General features: G+C 45.8%; 1 protein-coding gene and 1 non-coding gene across 2 annotated transcripts; one reads left to right on the top strand and one right to left on the bottom strand.

The window, feature by feature from the left end:
* Nucleotides 1–5,266: 5,266 nt before the first annotated feature.
* On the bottom strand, nt 5,267–6,771 carry LOC102703114 (vasodilator-stimulated phosphoprotein-like). The gene has a single exon (XM_006652203.3). It carries the CDS (start codon nt 6,389–6,391, stop codon nt 5,639–5,641), a length of 753 nt encoding a protein of 250 aa, XP_006652266.2. The 5' UTR covers nt 6,392–6,771; the 3' UTR covers nt 5,267–5,638.
* A 6,937-nt stretch (nt 6,772–13,708) lies between these two features.
* On the top strand, nt 13,709–13,788 carry TRNAL-UAG. The gene has a single exon. It is a non-coding gene; the product is annotated as a tRNA-Leu (tRNA).
* The last annotated feature ends 871 nt before the right edge of the window (nt 13,789–14,659 follow it).

Genomic DNA, 14,659 nt, shown 5'->3' with positions numbered 1-14,659 from the left:
TACGTCAAACAGTTCGAAGCCATGCTCCAAATCCCACCTTACCCATTCGGCATGTGGTTAGTGCTAAATTACTTCTAGGGTTTCCCGTGAACCGGTCCTTAATTGCCATGGGTGCGACTCTTAAAACCATGCACCCACAGCCCACCATTAACAATATTTAGTTGACATTAACCCGAATCGAGTAATAAATCAAAATTAACAGCTATTCAGAACTAGTAATGATTAAAGTGTGATCCCGTGAGCTACTTGTTCTAAGCACGGCTAAACATTAACCTAGGCCTAACTCTACTCAACTTACCCCTGGTTTACCACGAATAAGGTTGGATAAACAACGACATAATAATAGGTTACCCGTAAAATAAATACAATAGAAACTTTGATTAAAACAATGCATATTTGAATAAATAAAGCAGGAATTTGCAATAATAGGTTCAATATGATCAAAGATGAGTGCCACTTTCCTTGCTCTGGTCCCTGGGGTACTTCGGCGACGATCTCGAAATAAATTGGCGCTTCGGCGGGGTCCGAATCTAAGCGACAAAGCACAAAAATAAATAAAATAGGCACAAACTCTACTGAAACAGTAAAAGAAAGTATTTTTAATGGATTCTTGACAATTTTATGAATTTGATGAAATTTGAATGGACTTAAACGGAGTTCGGATGAATTAGTTATGAACTTTAGAAGTTTTCTATGTTTTTTAGCTAAACAGAAAAGTCCTAAATCAATTATTGCGCAATTAAATGGGGTACTGACGTCAGCGAGGAGAGAGGAGGCGCTGACAGGTGGGGTCCACCCGTCGGTGAGAGAGAGGGGAGGAGGGGGTGACAGGTGGGCCTGAGGGGAGGAGAGGAAAACCGGCCGGCTGACGAGTGGGGCCAGCTCGTCAGCGGCCCGAAACAAAGGAGGGGGAGGGCGTCTCGGCCGGGAGAAGAGAGGCGGCGGCGGTTGCGGGCGACGGCACCGGTTCGACGGCGGTGACGAGCGCGGCGGCGACGGCGGGGCAGGGCCCGGCAGCGAACGCGGCGCACCACGGCGATGCAACGGAACGCCGGGCGGCTCGAGGAGGCGACGACGACGTGACGGGCGCGGCACCGTGGGGACGCTCCGGCGACGGCGGGGTCGCATCAGCGTCGGCGAGGCGGGGGTGACGGTAGGCGAACGCACGCCGGCGACGGCCGGAACGTGCAAAGAGGTGGCAACGGGGACGACGTCGGCAACCACGGGCGAAAAGGGAAAGAGAGGGAGAGGGGAAGATTGGGGGCGCTCATGGGCGATAGAGGGGCGTGGTCGCGTCGGCGAGGACGAGGCAATAGTGGTGACGAGGCTCCGCGGCGGCGGCTGGCGGCGAGGCGTGAGTTCGGGCGGCGGCGGCGAGGTGATGCGGCACGACGGCGGCGAGGTGATGCGGCACGACGGCGGCGAGGTGATGCGGCACGACGGCGGCTCGGGTCGACGGGGATTTATAGTGCGGGGGTGGCCGGCTAGGGCGGGGACGGCCGTTGGAGACCGGGTCGGCCACGACGCGGTCTCGACAGCTGCCTTTGCGGGCGGCGGCGCGGCGTCAGGGCGGAGTCCGGCTTGGTTCCGGCGTGAGGCGGCGGCGCGGCGTCAGGGCGGAGTCCGGCTTGGTTCCGGCGTGGGCCGGTTAGCTGGGCCGGGCGGCGGCCATGGAGGAGGAGGGGGAGCGCACGGGAGCGGCCGGCTCGGCTGGGCTGGCCTAGGGGAAGGGGGGATGGGCCAGCGCAGGAAGAAGGAGAGGAAAAAGAAAAAGAGAAGAGAGGAAAATTGGACTTCGGTCCAATTTGAGAAGGAAGAGAAAAAGAAAGAAAAAGGAAGGAAAAAGGAAATCCCTACTTTTACCGAATTTTAAATTAACTTTTTGAGCAAAATTTTATACTCTACAATTTGAGTTTAAATCCTGTTAATCAATTTGCAAACCTCGATTTAAATGAATTAATTCCTTTAGAGGGATTTTTCCTGAGTTAATTAAGACAATTATTATTTACGAATTTCTTTTATGAATTAGGCTTAGGATGACACTCCGAGCGTGACATTCTGGAACTCAAAAGAAGCGGTCATCATCGACCCTGCGGATGATATTCGATCTACGTATGGTCTTCCTGCAACTCTCCGGCAGCGTGTCGGGGTCGGTGTAGGGCTCCCTCTTCTGCGACAGGATCCACTACACATCACCCATCGGCAATGGAACCATCTTCTTCATCGGAGCAAACTCCACGGTGGCGTACTCCTCCGCTCCGATGGAACCATCTTCTTCATCAGAGCAAACTCCACGGTGGCGCACTCCTCCGCTGCCTTACTCCACTTCAAGGCGGCCGATTGCTTGTTGGTGCACGGCATCCGGCTACAACGACTCAGCGCAAACTCTGGCAATCCCACCGCCACCATGACAACACGCCGATTGGATGAGCCCTCCTACTCACCGCCGGCCATGGATTGGGGGATCAGAGAATTTTCGAGGCGAGTTGGTGTCGATGTGGAAGACGGCGGCGGTGGCGTCCACCGATATAAATAGGCGGAGGCCAACCCTAAGGCTGGCTCGGAGTCGGAATCAGACCCGTATCCAAGTCGGACTAGGCCAACCAACGACCCCGGGCTCACCGAATCAGAGCCGGCGAGACCAAGCGGGCGTGGGGCGACGGTTGTGGGCATGACCGCAGGGCAACGGCAGCAGCAGGTGTGGCCGTGTGGGTGGCAGTGGGCCGCGGCGCGGGTGTTGCCGGCACGGATACGAGGCGCTGCGGCACTGGCGCGAATGGCCGCGGGGCGACGGCGGGTGATATGGGTTATATGGTCTAACACATCCCGTAACTTGCAAAATCGGTTCAAATTAGGTCCCAAGACAGTATAATGGACGGTTTTGGCTGACGTGGCACGTGGACTGCATATGTCAGCCTACCTAGTCAGCTTGGACCCACCTGTCAATCAGATAAGAATGTTTAGAGTTGAAGCACTGGAAATCAGGGTTCCCGTTCACTTATTATGATTATCAGTCCAGCTGCTAGGGCGTAATAATGTTATGCACCGGATCACTTCAGAAAATATCGTGAGAATTCATTTTTAAAAAAAATAGGAAGAAATCCGAAAAAATTATGATGATATATATATATGTCGCATGATTTTCACAACGAAACCACAATTATCAAGATTATTGTCACTGCCAAAGAAGCCACGATAATCGCATAATATCGCGCGATAATAGCAAAATATCACATGATACAATATCACATGGTTTGATCGCCAAACCGTGACGGTACAATTCAAATTTTTTGAATTCAAATTTGTGGGTTTCCTCTGTAGTTATCAGTGATAATCACCCTACCGCCAGCCCATAGTTTCAGCAGCCAAAACGGTAAGTGAAACCCTAGAATATGATAGTAGCTGAAGAGGAAAGGCCGATCGAGGTGGAAATCGAGTCACATCGATAGGTGGACATGCATCTGGCAGTTCTTCAGTAGGCATTAGCTCTAGGCAAGATTGCATTATCCTGGAAAGCAGCTTAGCAACAAACAGAGGTACTACTGAAACGGCGAGCTACCATTGCTTCTTCAGGTAGATATTGATAGGGTTCTTGTGGTGACCGATGAAAGAAAATTGTGTAAATTGTAATGCAGTGCAGTTAGTTCTCATTGAATGGAGCAACCAGACAGTACACAGCCCCACAGACAGAATGGCACGCAGCAAGGCGCTGGAAATTCAATTGGGCATGAATATGATCCAATGATCCTTGAATTGGCATGCTGAAAATAGGGTCCAGCAATTGACTAAAGCACTGCACCCACAAACCAGCAATTGACAAGGGGAAAAGAGGGGCACAACGGAATAAAGCAAAATCTAGCCAAAAAGGGGCAAGAGAACCAACTTTCCCCAACGGAGCAGCACTGAAAGTGGATCAAGTGATTCACAGTCGAAACCTAACCAAATTGCCTGAAAACTATATCTGATAAAGACATAAAGCATCAGGCCTAGCATCCATATCCTTTCTTTTGCTTTAGTGTTTCAAACCAACAAGAAAAACAAAAACAAGGATTACTCAACAGAATTCAGGACTATTGGATACAAGATAATTATTGCGCAACATAGTAGTATATCGGTTTGCTAATCAGACTCACATTAGCTGAAAATGTCCTCCATTGTCAGTGAACTCCGGATTTTGCAAAACAATAGAAAAAACTGAAATGCAATGCATGGTACTCTATGGTTCTGAAAACTGAAATGCAATGCATGTACTCCATAATTCGAGGACCAGAAAATTCTGAGGTCCAAATGTCCTTGCAGAAGTCATCGACATCAGCCATATGGCTTAATGCCTTATCTTTAAGGCACTAAAAGAGGTTACAGTATAGAACACTAAAAACGCTAAGGTAAGTAGGGTATAACTAATCCACATTAAACATTGAAGAAGACAGAAAACAGCAGTAAATGAACCAATCGAGTTGTTGGTAACTTGTCCCTTTTGTTCAATAAGACAAAGTGGCTGCCATCATAGCACCAAAATTACTGAAACTAGTTTTCAAAAAAAATTACTGAAACTACAACCACTAGTCATTGTTTCATTAAGAGAAAATCTAGTACCAGTCATGGACTCACCGTGAATACCCAAATACTACTAGGCCGCGTTCGTTCGTGGGGAGGTAAGGTAGCTTACTTGGCACGGAAAACATAGTAATAGATTAATATATAATTAATTAATTATTAAAAAATATAAAATAGATTAATATGATTTTTTAAAACAACTTTTCTATAGAAAGTTTTTGCAAAAAATACACCTTTTAGCAGTTCGGGATGCGTGCGCGCGGAAACGAGGGAGTTAAGTTAACTTAGCCTCTCGCCGGACGCGGCCCTAGTAAGCTTATAGAGGGTTACAAAATTCAACCAGAGTTACTAAGATAAGTTCTGAAAACAAGGTAAAATTCCACGGACAACAGAAATTCATAAAATTAAACGACAATGACTTGGAACGAAGTATGAATTGCTGGATGAGCTTGCCGCACCGCTATTCAGAAGATATCAGCGAAAGCCACTTGTTATATCAAACATACGAAATCATTGGTAGCTCGTATTAGTGTGATATCACACATTGACTAAGGGAAATATGCAATTATTCCGTATCTGGCAACCATGCCTCTCTTAATGCACATCAGACGCAAGCACATAGGAAAAAAATAAAGACACTTGTTCTCACAAATTCTATGAAATTCTATGGTTGAGATATCGAGAGATCACTGAAGTAACAAAATTTCCACTAAGATTAAACAACCATAATTCTTGAGAAAATTATCACGATAGATACACCTAACAGGTTTGTTAACCTGTCAAAATTTGCTCCTTGTGAATTACGGAGAGCTCGCAAACACAAGATGCCAGTTCTCATTACTGTTGAAACTTACAGGAATATCTCACTCACATACACACGCACGCACACACCTCCAAGGGCACCAAAATTGCAAGCAGTTGCACTAAAAAAACTAACTCAATTTGTTGCCTTAACTCATCGTTTTAATTCTCGATCTACACGAACAACCCACTAAATTATACCCTAAAATGTAAGCAATCCACGACGACTCTGAGCATGCGGACCTGAACAAAAAGCCAGAGCCACATCACCTTTGCGAATTCAGTCGAGGAAGCCGGTTTGCCGGAGCACGGCGTCGCGCACTCGCCGCAGGTCACGGCCCTTGAGCGTGCGGCCGGCGCCCTCGAGCATGGAGAACGGGGCGGCCGGGCCGGCCCCGCCGGTGGACGCTCGCGCGACCATCTCGTGTGGGGGCAGCATGGCAGCGTCACCGTTCCGGAGGAAGTCGTCGTCGTCGAGCTCGTCCCACGGGACCATCTCCTGCTTCCGGGGCGGTCGGACGGGGACCTTCACTGGAGCGGACTGGTGGTACGGGGCCGCTGGCCCGGTGTTCTTCTGCCTCGGGGTCATCGGGATGGCCCGCGCAGCAGAAGTCGGTGACTGGGTAGGTGACAGCGAGCCGCCAGACGCCGAGGCGGCGGCCGCCGCGATTGTCGCCTTGCGCCGGAGCAGCGTCCCCGCGGAAGCCGCGGCGGCAGCAGCCGCGCCCCCTCCTCCTCCTCCTCCTCCTCCTCCTCCCCCACCGCCACGGCGGAGCAGGAGCCTCTTGTCCCCCTCGTGCAACGCGGCGAGGAGCCCGAGCTGCCCCTGCGGCACCCTGCTGGGGTTCCCGGGCCCCTCAGGCCGCGTGCTCGAGGGCGCGGCAGGGGACGACGAGAACAGGAAATCGTCCTCGTGGAACTCGTCCCCGGCCACGAACGACGGCTCCGTCGGGGACGACGAGGGCGACGGCGACGCGAACATCCCTATGAACCGCTCGCTCGCCGGCGACCGTCGTGGCCGATACTCATCCATGGTCAGTCAGCCCCACCACGTCCACGCGCTTCCTCCTCTCCCCAGGCGAGAGCGTCGTCAGGTCACAGCAGGCGGCACAGAGGAACAACCTCGCGGCGGCGGGCGCATGCACCCAATCCGGGGGACGCCGCGGCCTCCGCACCCCCCCTCCCTCCCCGCAGCAGAAGTACGACACGGTGTCGCCGTGGCGGAGGCGGTGGTGAAAAGAGGCGAGGGCGAGGCGAGGGCGAGAAGGGCGAGGCTTCGTGGGGGGCTTGGCTTTTATGGGCGCGCGGCTCAGCGCAACCCACCGGCGGGGAGGGGAGGGGAGGGGAGAGAGGGGCATGGCCCACGGCGTTCGGTTCACCTCATTTCCTCGGAAAGCTTGGCACGTATGGGGGGCAGGGGACGTGGCGGGCGCGTGCGTGCGAGCGAGACGAGGGAGATAAGGAGCACGGGGCGGTTGGTTGAATCAGTCTGGTGCACCCGTTGGATACTGTTCACTCGGTCGGGGGTGGGTTTGGATCAGGTTTTGCTTGCGCTGCGGCGTATGTATGGTGTGAATTGTGATTCGAATTCAGCTTGCTCGGATGGGATCGGGTGGTTCCAGCGCCGAAGGCGCAGCGGTGGCGCGGGAGTTGGGTCGGGTTTAATTAATTCTGGTTCTTTTGGCACGTACGGGCTGAGAGGTTGGTTTTCCTAGTTAATTTGGAGAGAGAGAGAGGATAAAAGGTTGCTAAATTTAGAGACGTGGATAATGAGCGGTGTGCGAAGGGTGTGTACGGATAATTCGTAAGGTGTAATTGGTATGGTGTTAAAATAGGATTGTCTAGTTAAAATGTGGACTACTGGATTATTCAGTCCTGGATCGAATACACCATTATGAGAACAGTTTTTTTTTCTTTTTTTGCATGTTGATTAAGCCTTTCAAAGCAAGCACAAGCTTTATTGTTTGTGTTTCTAATGGGTTATACCATCTAAATAAAATATGAGATACATTATATCATGCGCAAGTAGTTTTTGGAAGTTTTAACGTTAATATTGAACAATATTATATTACATTTGTTGCGAGAGTGACAAAATTGAAGCGGCGTACTAGTTGAATAGCTGATGTGGTGCGACAACCCTCTAGCCTCATGGCTCACGCTAGCATGTGGAATTAAGAGTATCTCCTACAGCTCATCTAAATTTTATCATCCATATCTTTATTTAGATGATCATCTAAAACAGTTTCATCATTTATATCTCTTTGTACTCCAGCAGATCATTCATATATGATATTCTCCATATCTGTTACGAAAGTAAAGAGGGAATATTCAGAAAACATCCAAATATGGGGTTTCTCTCTTCTAACATGAATGACATCAAAAAAGTAGAGGATGGGATGGATGATGTTCTACTGGAGCTCAAATTTTACCCTTCTTTATGAGGGGGAGGATGGGATGGATGAACTGCTGGGATGCTCTACGACTTTAGATAGTGATGTAAGCCATGGAAAAATAGTCATTTGGGTGTTTATAAATCGATGATGACACTCCAATACAACTAGCCTCAAAGCTAAGGGTAACATCGAGAGCAGTATTTACCTCCACAATTCCCTCAAAATCCACGCTCCAATTAGGGCTGGAAACGAGCCAAGCCGAGCTAGGCTCCACTCGTCTCGCAGAAGCTCGCCATATGCTATGCTAGGCTCGGCTCGGTACTCCAACCAAGCTATACATGAGGCTTGGCTTGGCTCATGGTCAGGCTCGAGCTGGCTCGTGAGCCTAGTGAAGGCGTCTCCTGAGTCTCGGCACAGGTGGCAGGGCAGTGGGTGAGGTCGAGGTCCTGGCGGCTAGCGCGGCGTCTCCCGCGTCGACGAGGATGGGGTGGTCTCTCTCGGGCTCTCAGTGTCGACGACATGCCCCCCGTAGACCGTAGTCCCGACTCTCGTACTCCCGTCTCTCATACTGCACCGTGCCGCCGCCCTAGGCTCCTTCCTCGCCACCCGCATACGGCACTAAGACACCAAGAGAGAGACAATCCTAGTTAAGTTTTGATCTATTCATGTAATGGGCCAGAGAATTGATGGACTTTTTTGTTTGGGCTAGATGTCTATCTATTCAAATCGAGCCTATTTAGCTCGTGAGCTTATCGCGAGTTGGCTCGAGCTCGACTCGGTTCACAAACGAGCTAAAACCCAGGCTCGGTCTCGACTCGTTTAGGATTCAAGCTGAGCTGAGCTAGGTGAGCCCGAGCCTGAGCTTTTTGCCCAGCCCTAACTCCAATATGTGACCCCCTTAGTAGAGAGAAAATTTGTTGTCTCTTTCGCTAGAAACACTAAAACAATAGAAGCACCCTTTGGGATTTTTTTTTTTTGGCTTCAAACCGTTGGTTTCACCAAGCTAGGATAGGATCAACCTACGAACCTAGTTGCATAAGAACCAAACGTACGCTTGTGATTTGTCAATTCTAACCATGTCTATGACCCAGATAAAATGTTCTTCCCACTTTATCCTACACCTCCTTACACCACCCGTGCGAATTTGCACCGGCTGCAACTCATGAGTAGTTGTGAGTTGATAAATTATTGCTCCCTCCATAATTAATAATAACACATAGATTTTCTTGATTTTTTACATTAGCTAATAATTGTTTTTGATAACCACTAACTAACAATTCAAATTCCAGCAGACCACTAGTGTCTAAACGTGATGAGTGTATTCTGAATGTCTGTTGATTTTTTTTATTTAAAAAACAAGTGAACACACCTGAACAAACTGAAACTTGAAATGGCTCGAATCAAACCCGAATTCTACTAGGATATTATATCTGCGTCCCAATTTAATGGATCAATCAAACTCCATTCATGCGATCCAAACCGATCAGTCTAAGATAAACCCGTCAGTGGGACACAAGCAGTCGGGGTGGACAGGGCAGTAGCCTCCGGCGGATAACAACGCATTTAGAGGAGGCAGAATCTAACCCCTCCTCCAAAAGCCTCGTTCATTTGTCCCAGCACTCCACCGCCAGGGCTAAAAACAAAGCAATACGGATAGACGACAGATAATACACGTGCTGTATTTGTTTCTATCTTTTTAGGCAGGTATGGATACGAATACCTTGAATATGGAAACAAATACGAATTATCTCGAATACGAATAAGGATAGAATGTAGTCGAACACGAATAAAAAAATAAATTAATATTTCTCGAAACATACAAACCACTTAAATTGTTCGTAAAGACAAATAGCACCATATATATATAGCTAACTTAATCGAGTTAGTTGTAATTTTAGGCCACATCATAGATAAAACATATTACTTAGTTCCACAGGTAACAGATAAGTGACATAAGTCCACTACATAGCACATAATGAGTTCAACAAATACCGATAGTTTAATAGCACAAAAGCAATTTGTAGTAAATTGGTTGATGGACTAGACCTGGAATCAAACGGGCTAGTTTTAGATGTTTACGGATATCCACTCATTACAATCTTTAGATATCCGTCGGAGTATCCATATCCGTCGGAAACTGCCATACCATACTTGTATTTGTATCTGGAGGAAATTATATGTATTTGTATCATTATTTGAATTATCCGGGAAATATCCGCTCCGAGCTACCTCCATATCATTTTTTACCGGAACCGAGCGAAAACTATCTTTTCAGCCCTGTCCACCGCACTATATAACAAATATTTTGTAATTATTTAATAATACAAATGATAGAATTAACTAACTAACTAAGTTTAAAAAAAGCCGCGAGGGTAAAAATCAACAAAAATAATAGCGGAGAATGAGCTGGGTCGAGGAAGGCAGCCTATGACCGTGCTCTTGCCTAACTACCTAACACACGTCCCTCTAACACATATTCTCTCGCTCTCTGAAACTATGTTTTTAATGGTTAACCGTGGTATCTTTTATAAAAATAAATTATAAGAGAATTGTTTAAAAATATATGGGTCCTTTTTTAAGTTTATTATAGCTAATGAATAATTGATCATGTGTTAATCCGCTTCTACGTTATACGCGCCGTTTATTAACCCTGTAAAAAAACACGGTCTTATTAGATTGATCTCCAGCCCTTTAGCCCAACGGCTACAGGAGCCTTAATCGCGCCCTGATCGAAGGCATCCAGCCCAATAGGCTGGTGGGCCTCTGTCACTATGCTATATAAACAAAGGGGGTGGAGGCTAGCTGGGCACGAAAAACCAAGTTCGTCGCCGCCGCAACTCCACCCCACAAAACCCTAACCGATCTACGGCGAGCGCAGCCAGTGACGGGAATTGCCACCACCTCGCCGGAGCCGCCACGACCAGGACCTCGCCTGGACTTCACCGGTCACTGCTGCCACAGTCAACCCCAAGCCAAACAACGACGACGATGGCCGGGTTCCTGCTCCACGGCAAGCGGATCCACTGGTCGGTAACTAATCCTCTATCCCTCAATCACAACGCAATTGATCTATCCAATAGAGATACCGAACTAGAGCTAAAACCCTAAATGATCCAAATAGAACCCTAACAGACCTATGTCACTCTTCGCTATCCATCCGTCTCGCGGTCCCCTTCCCGGCCCCCTCCGCCGACGGCGATGTCTCGGTATCTCAGGACCGCGACGAAGCCTTCCTCGGACGTTGGACGGTGAGTGCAGGCGCCCTCTGCTGGGCACCCGCACGTGGAGTGTTAGCTGCGATCGACGAGGTTGCTGCTGTCCCCTTTTTTTTCCCGCTGACGTTTTACCTGACAGCCTCTCCCGTTCCCGCCGATTCATTGCGTAGCGTAGCGTAGCATAGAGTATCAGTGCAGCACAGCGCAAAAAGCAAACAAAAAAAAAAAGAAGAAGAAGAGGCAACAACAGTCACTAGCCACAGCTACTAGCATGCTAGTGCTAACGTGGTGCTGGAAGAAACGTGCGCTAAAAACGACACAGTGACCTTGGAGTTAAACAGTACTACCAGCACTTGGGTATCATTATTCACGTAGGCGACTTTCATGTTAAAGAATTTCTGCTGTTCTTGTATATATATATATCTGATGGGTATTAATGTATCACTAACTATGTATGCATGATTAATTTTGTGGTTGTTCTTGTACGCTCGAACGCATGCGGCATTCAAATTAATATTGCCCCGGGAGAGGGGTGGAGGGGGGTGTCTCAGCCAGACGTGTGTTATTTTGCAAGGTACGTGATTGGGCAACAGCGACATACGATTATTCTGTCCAAGCATGATTTGTCAGGTATTATACAAGCTAGCCATGCCTTTGTTGAGTTGCATTCATGACAGCCTGCCAAGTGTGGCAGAAAAGCTGAATGACAAAAACATGGGGGCTAGAGAAGTATAATAGTAGGCTATAAGTCAGCTAAATGCTAATGTGAAAGAGAGAAAAGAGGAGAGAGAAGAAGCTGGTTATAAGCTTATAGTCAGCTTAGGCATAAAAACCAAGATACAATGTGAACGAGACGTGGGTCATGTATTAAAGATAAAGAGCTAATCATTATATGAGTAGGTTATAAGAAGACTACAATGAATCTTATAGCCAGTTTGTTAGCTATATTATTAGCCTTGCTCTTAGATAAGCCGTGAAAGAAATTGTGCCGAAAGATGCAGAGATATACGCCTCGCCATTTCCTAGACCGAAAAATACGTTCTCCGTGGTTGTATTTTTCTTGACACATGATCTTTCAGCAGGATCCGTCTATCTGGTCGTTAGCATGCAGACATCGGATGAATTTGTGATAAGATTATGGTTTATGTAGCTCGTATCGGGAGACAGTGTCTAGCTGGCGTATAATTATATATACGTGCCAAAATTACTAGGACGAACTAGGCATTTTCAATTCATTAAAAATATCATAAAGGCACCTAGGTCTAACAATATTAGACATTGGATCGGTGTTTAAATTTGTTATGTGTGGAAACACGAGATGTTTGGTAAAGTTATGGGTGCATAGTTAAGGTTCGCTACTTATCTTCGTGGTTTTTAACACCACCTAAAATACTAAAATAGGGTTATTGTACTTTGATGGTACCACAGTTTACCATGTTTACCATACATAAATTATTAAAAATAAAGTTATTTTCAAAACTATTTAAATTTAGTATAGTTACTGTGCTACAATAGTTACCGTATCCCAATAACAACCGTATTTGGTTATCGTGATAACTGCTCCTTTCGTCCCAATATAACTTACTCATGGATTTTCGTGTCCAATTTTTGACCGCTGGTCTTATTTAAAAAATATATAAAAAAGTTAAAAAAACCTAATATCATATAAATTACTATTTATGTTTTATCATCTAATAATAATAAAATATTAATTATAATTTTTTAAATAAGACGAAAGATCAAATGTTGAACATAAACGGCAGTGATATATAGCGAGAGAATCGTATGCATGGTATATATGTCTGCACGCTTACGGCTTTCAATCAATCAAGGAAAACGATCTGCTCTTTTTGCATTTGTAGAGCGTACTTAATGTGATTCCTAAAACCTTATAGGGTCCTATAAAATTCGCGTCCTTTCGCAGTTAGCCGGACCGAATCAGCTGCCCGATGAAATAAGCTGCATACATGAGAATAACAATATTGTTGGAGATGTAGCAACTCATTTTGATATCTTTGAGCTTGATACATCTGTGAACGACAATCACCGAACACAGAATCTCAATCATTGCAAGTAGGTAGACGAAGCTAATGCACCAAATACGGTTCTGATTAAATCGTGTAAACTTTCCCTTCTAACCTCTGTTATTTTAACCTGTCCCAATCGTCCGGAGTATGTGCTCCATGCGTTAGTTAAGACTAAAGAACGATGGGTTTCGATTGATTGGAGGGCCATTTAATTTTGAGCTTAGATTAATCTGGGATCAGTTGCAAAGCTGCGGCTGAGTGCAACCGATTCAGAGACATTGGTATCAAAGGGCAGTAGCACAATGTCAGTTGTTCAGTTGGCAACCATACCCCGCTGCCCATTTCACTGCAGAGGCGTATCTAAGTATTCTCGGCAACTTTTAAGCTAAGCTACAAATAATGTAAAAATACTTCCTTTTAGTGCTACCAATGAAAATAACCATTTAGAGCTACCCGCAACAATTGCCACCATATGTATACGCCTAGTCCTAATTACTACCTCGGTTCATAATGTGAGATGTTTGACTTTTTTCGTTGTAACTTTTGAACATTTTTCTAATTTAAAAATTTAGCACAAATGTAAAAAATGACAAATCATGTTCAAAGTTCTTTTGATAATAAAGCAAATGACAAGTAAAGTAAATGATATTTTCATATCAAAACGTTACATTATAAAACGAGGCTAATATAGAAAAGTGTAATAAATTGCCAAGGCGACAGTTTGGCCGAGTGGTCTAAGGCGCCAGATTTAGGCTCTGGTCCGAAAGGGCGTGGGTTCAAATCCCACAGCTGTCAAAATTTATTGTTTTACTTATTTTTTCAATGCAGTTTTTAACAGCGTTTACTGGCGTGATTGTCCGGATATTTAGAAAATAATTTGTGAATAAAATTTGTATAAAGGTGTTCTTAGCAATCTAAAAGTGAAGGTGAGAAAATAAACTAAGATGAAAAACTCAAAATCAACTTTAAATTTAAATCATTAAATTTAAAGTTTGGTTAAGCATAAGTAGAAGTGAAAAGATGAGGGTGACTTTTATCTCTCCTTTCATGCGTTGATTTGTTTCTCACTGTTATCTCCCGTTTCTATTGTTCCTATTCCCTTAGAGGATTATGATAGTGAAATTCGATTTGGAGTGATGAAGTATAAGAAAATTAAGTGAAAAATTACATTTCTAAAAGTTGTTAAGAGAAAGTGTAGAAAATTTTTCATCCATATGAAATATTCAATGGATTGATACGTGCATGCATCATTACTTATTTATCTGGATTAAATTTCCTTGAAACTAAATAAATTCTTAGAAAATGCTTACCGAAGAATTACTTGCGGTTGCTTTCATCGGGCTGCTAATGTTTTTTATTAGATATAAACCAGTACATATAGTACACTATATCCTTTTGGTTATGGTACGTCACCTACAAAGGTTCGAGATTATTAACATCCAAATAGTTGACCTAAAAAAATGCTAGAAAACTGGCGTTTGAAGTTTTTCTCTTTTTTATTTCAAGAAAACCGGTGTTTGAAGTTGAACACATTGAATTGATCGAGGACTTGTTGGGACTTGGGGGTCAAAGGTTACAGAGCCTAGACGAAACAAGCCTAACACGCCATTGTGAAAGACCATTTTGGTGTGGTAGAGCCGAAACACGGCCCACGTGGTGATGAACT

This window comes from Oryza brachyantha, chromosome 4 (genome assembly GCF_000231095.2).
Source record: "Oryza brachyantha chromosome 4, ObraRS2, whole genome shotgun sequence".
NCBI classification, from domain to species: domain Eukaryota; kingdom Viridiplantae; phylum Streptophyta; class Magnoliopsida; order Poales; family Poaceae; genus Oryza; species Oryza brachyantha.
The sequence above is the reverse complement of the archived record's forward strand: the minus strand, read 5'-3'. Positions and strand labels throughout refer to the sequence as shown.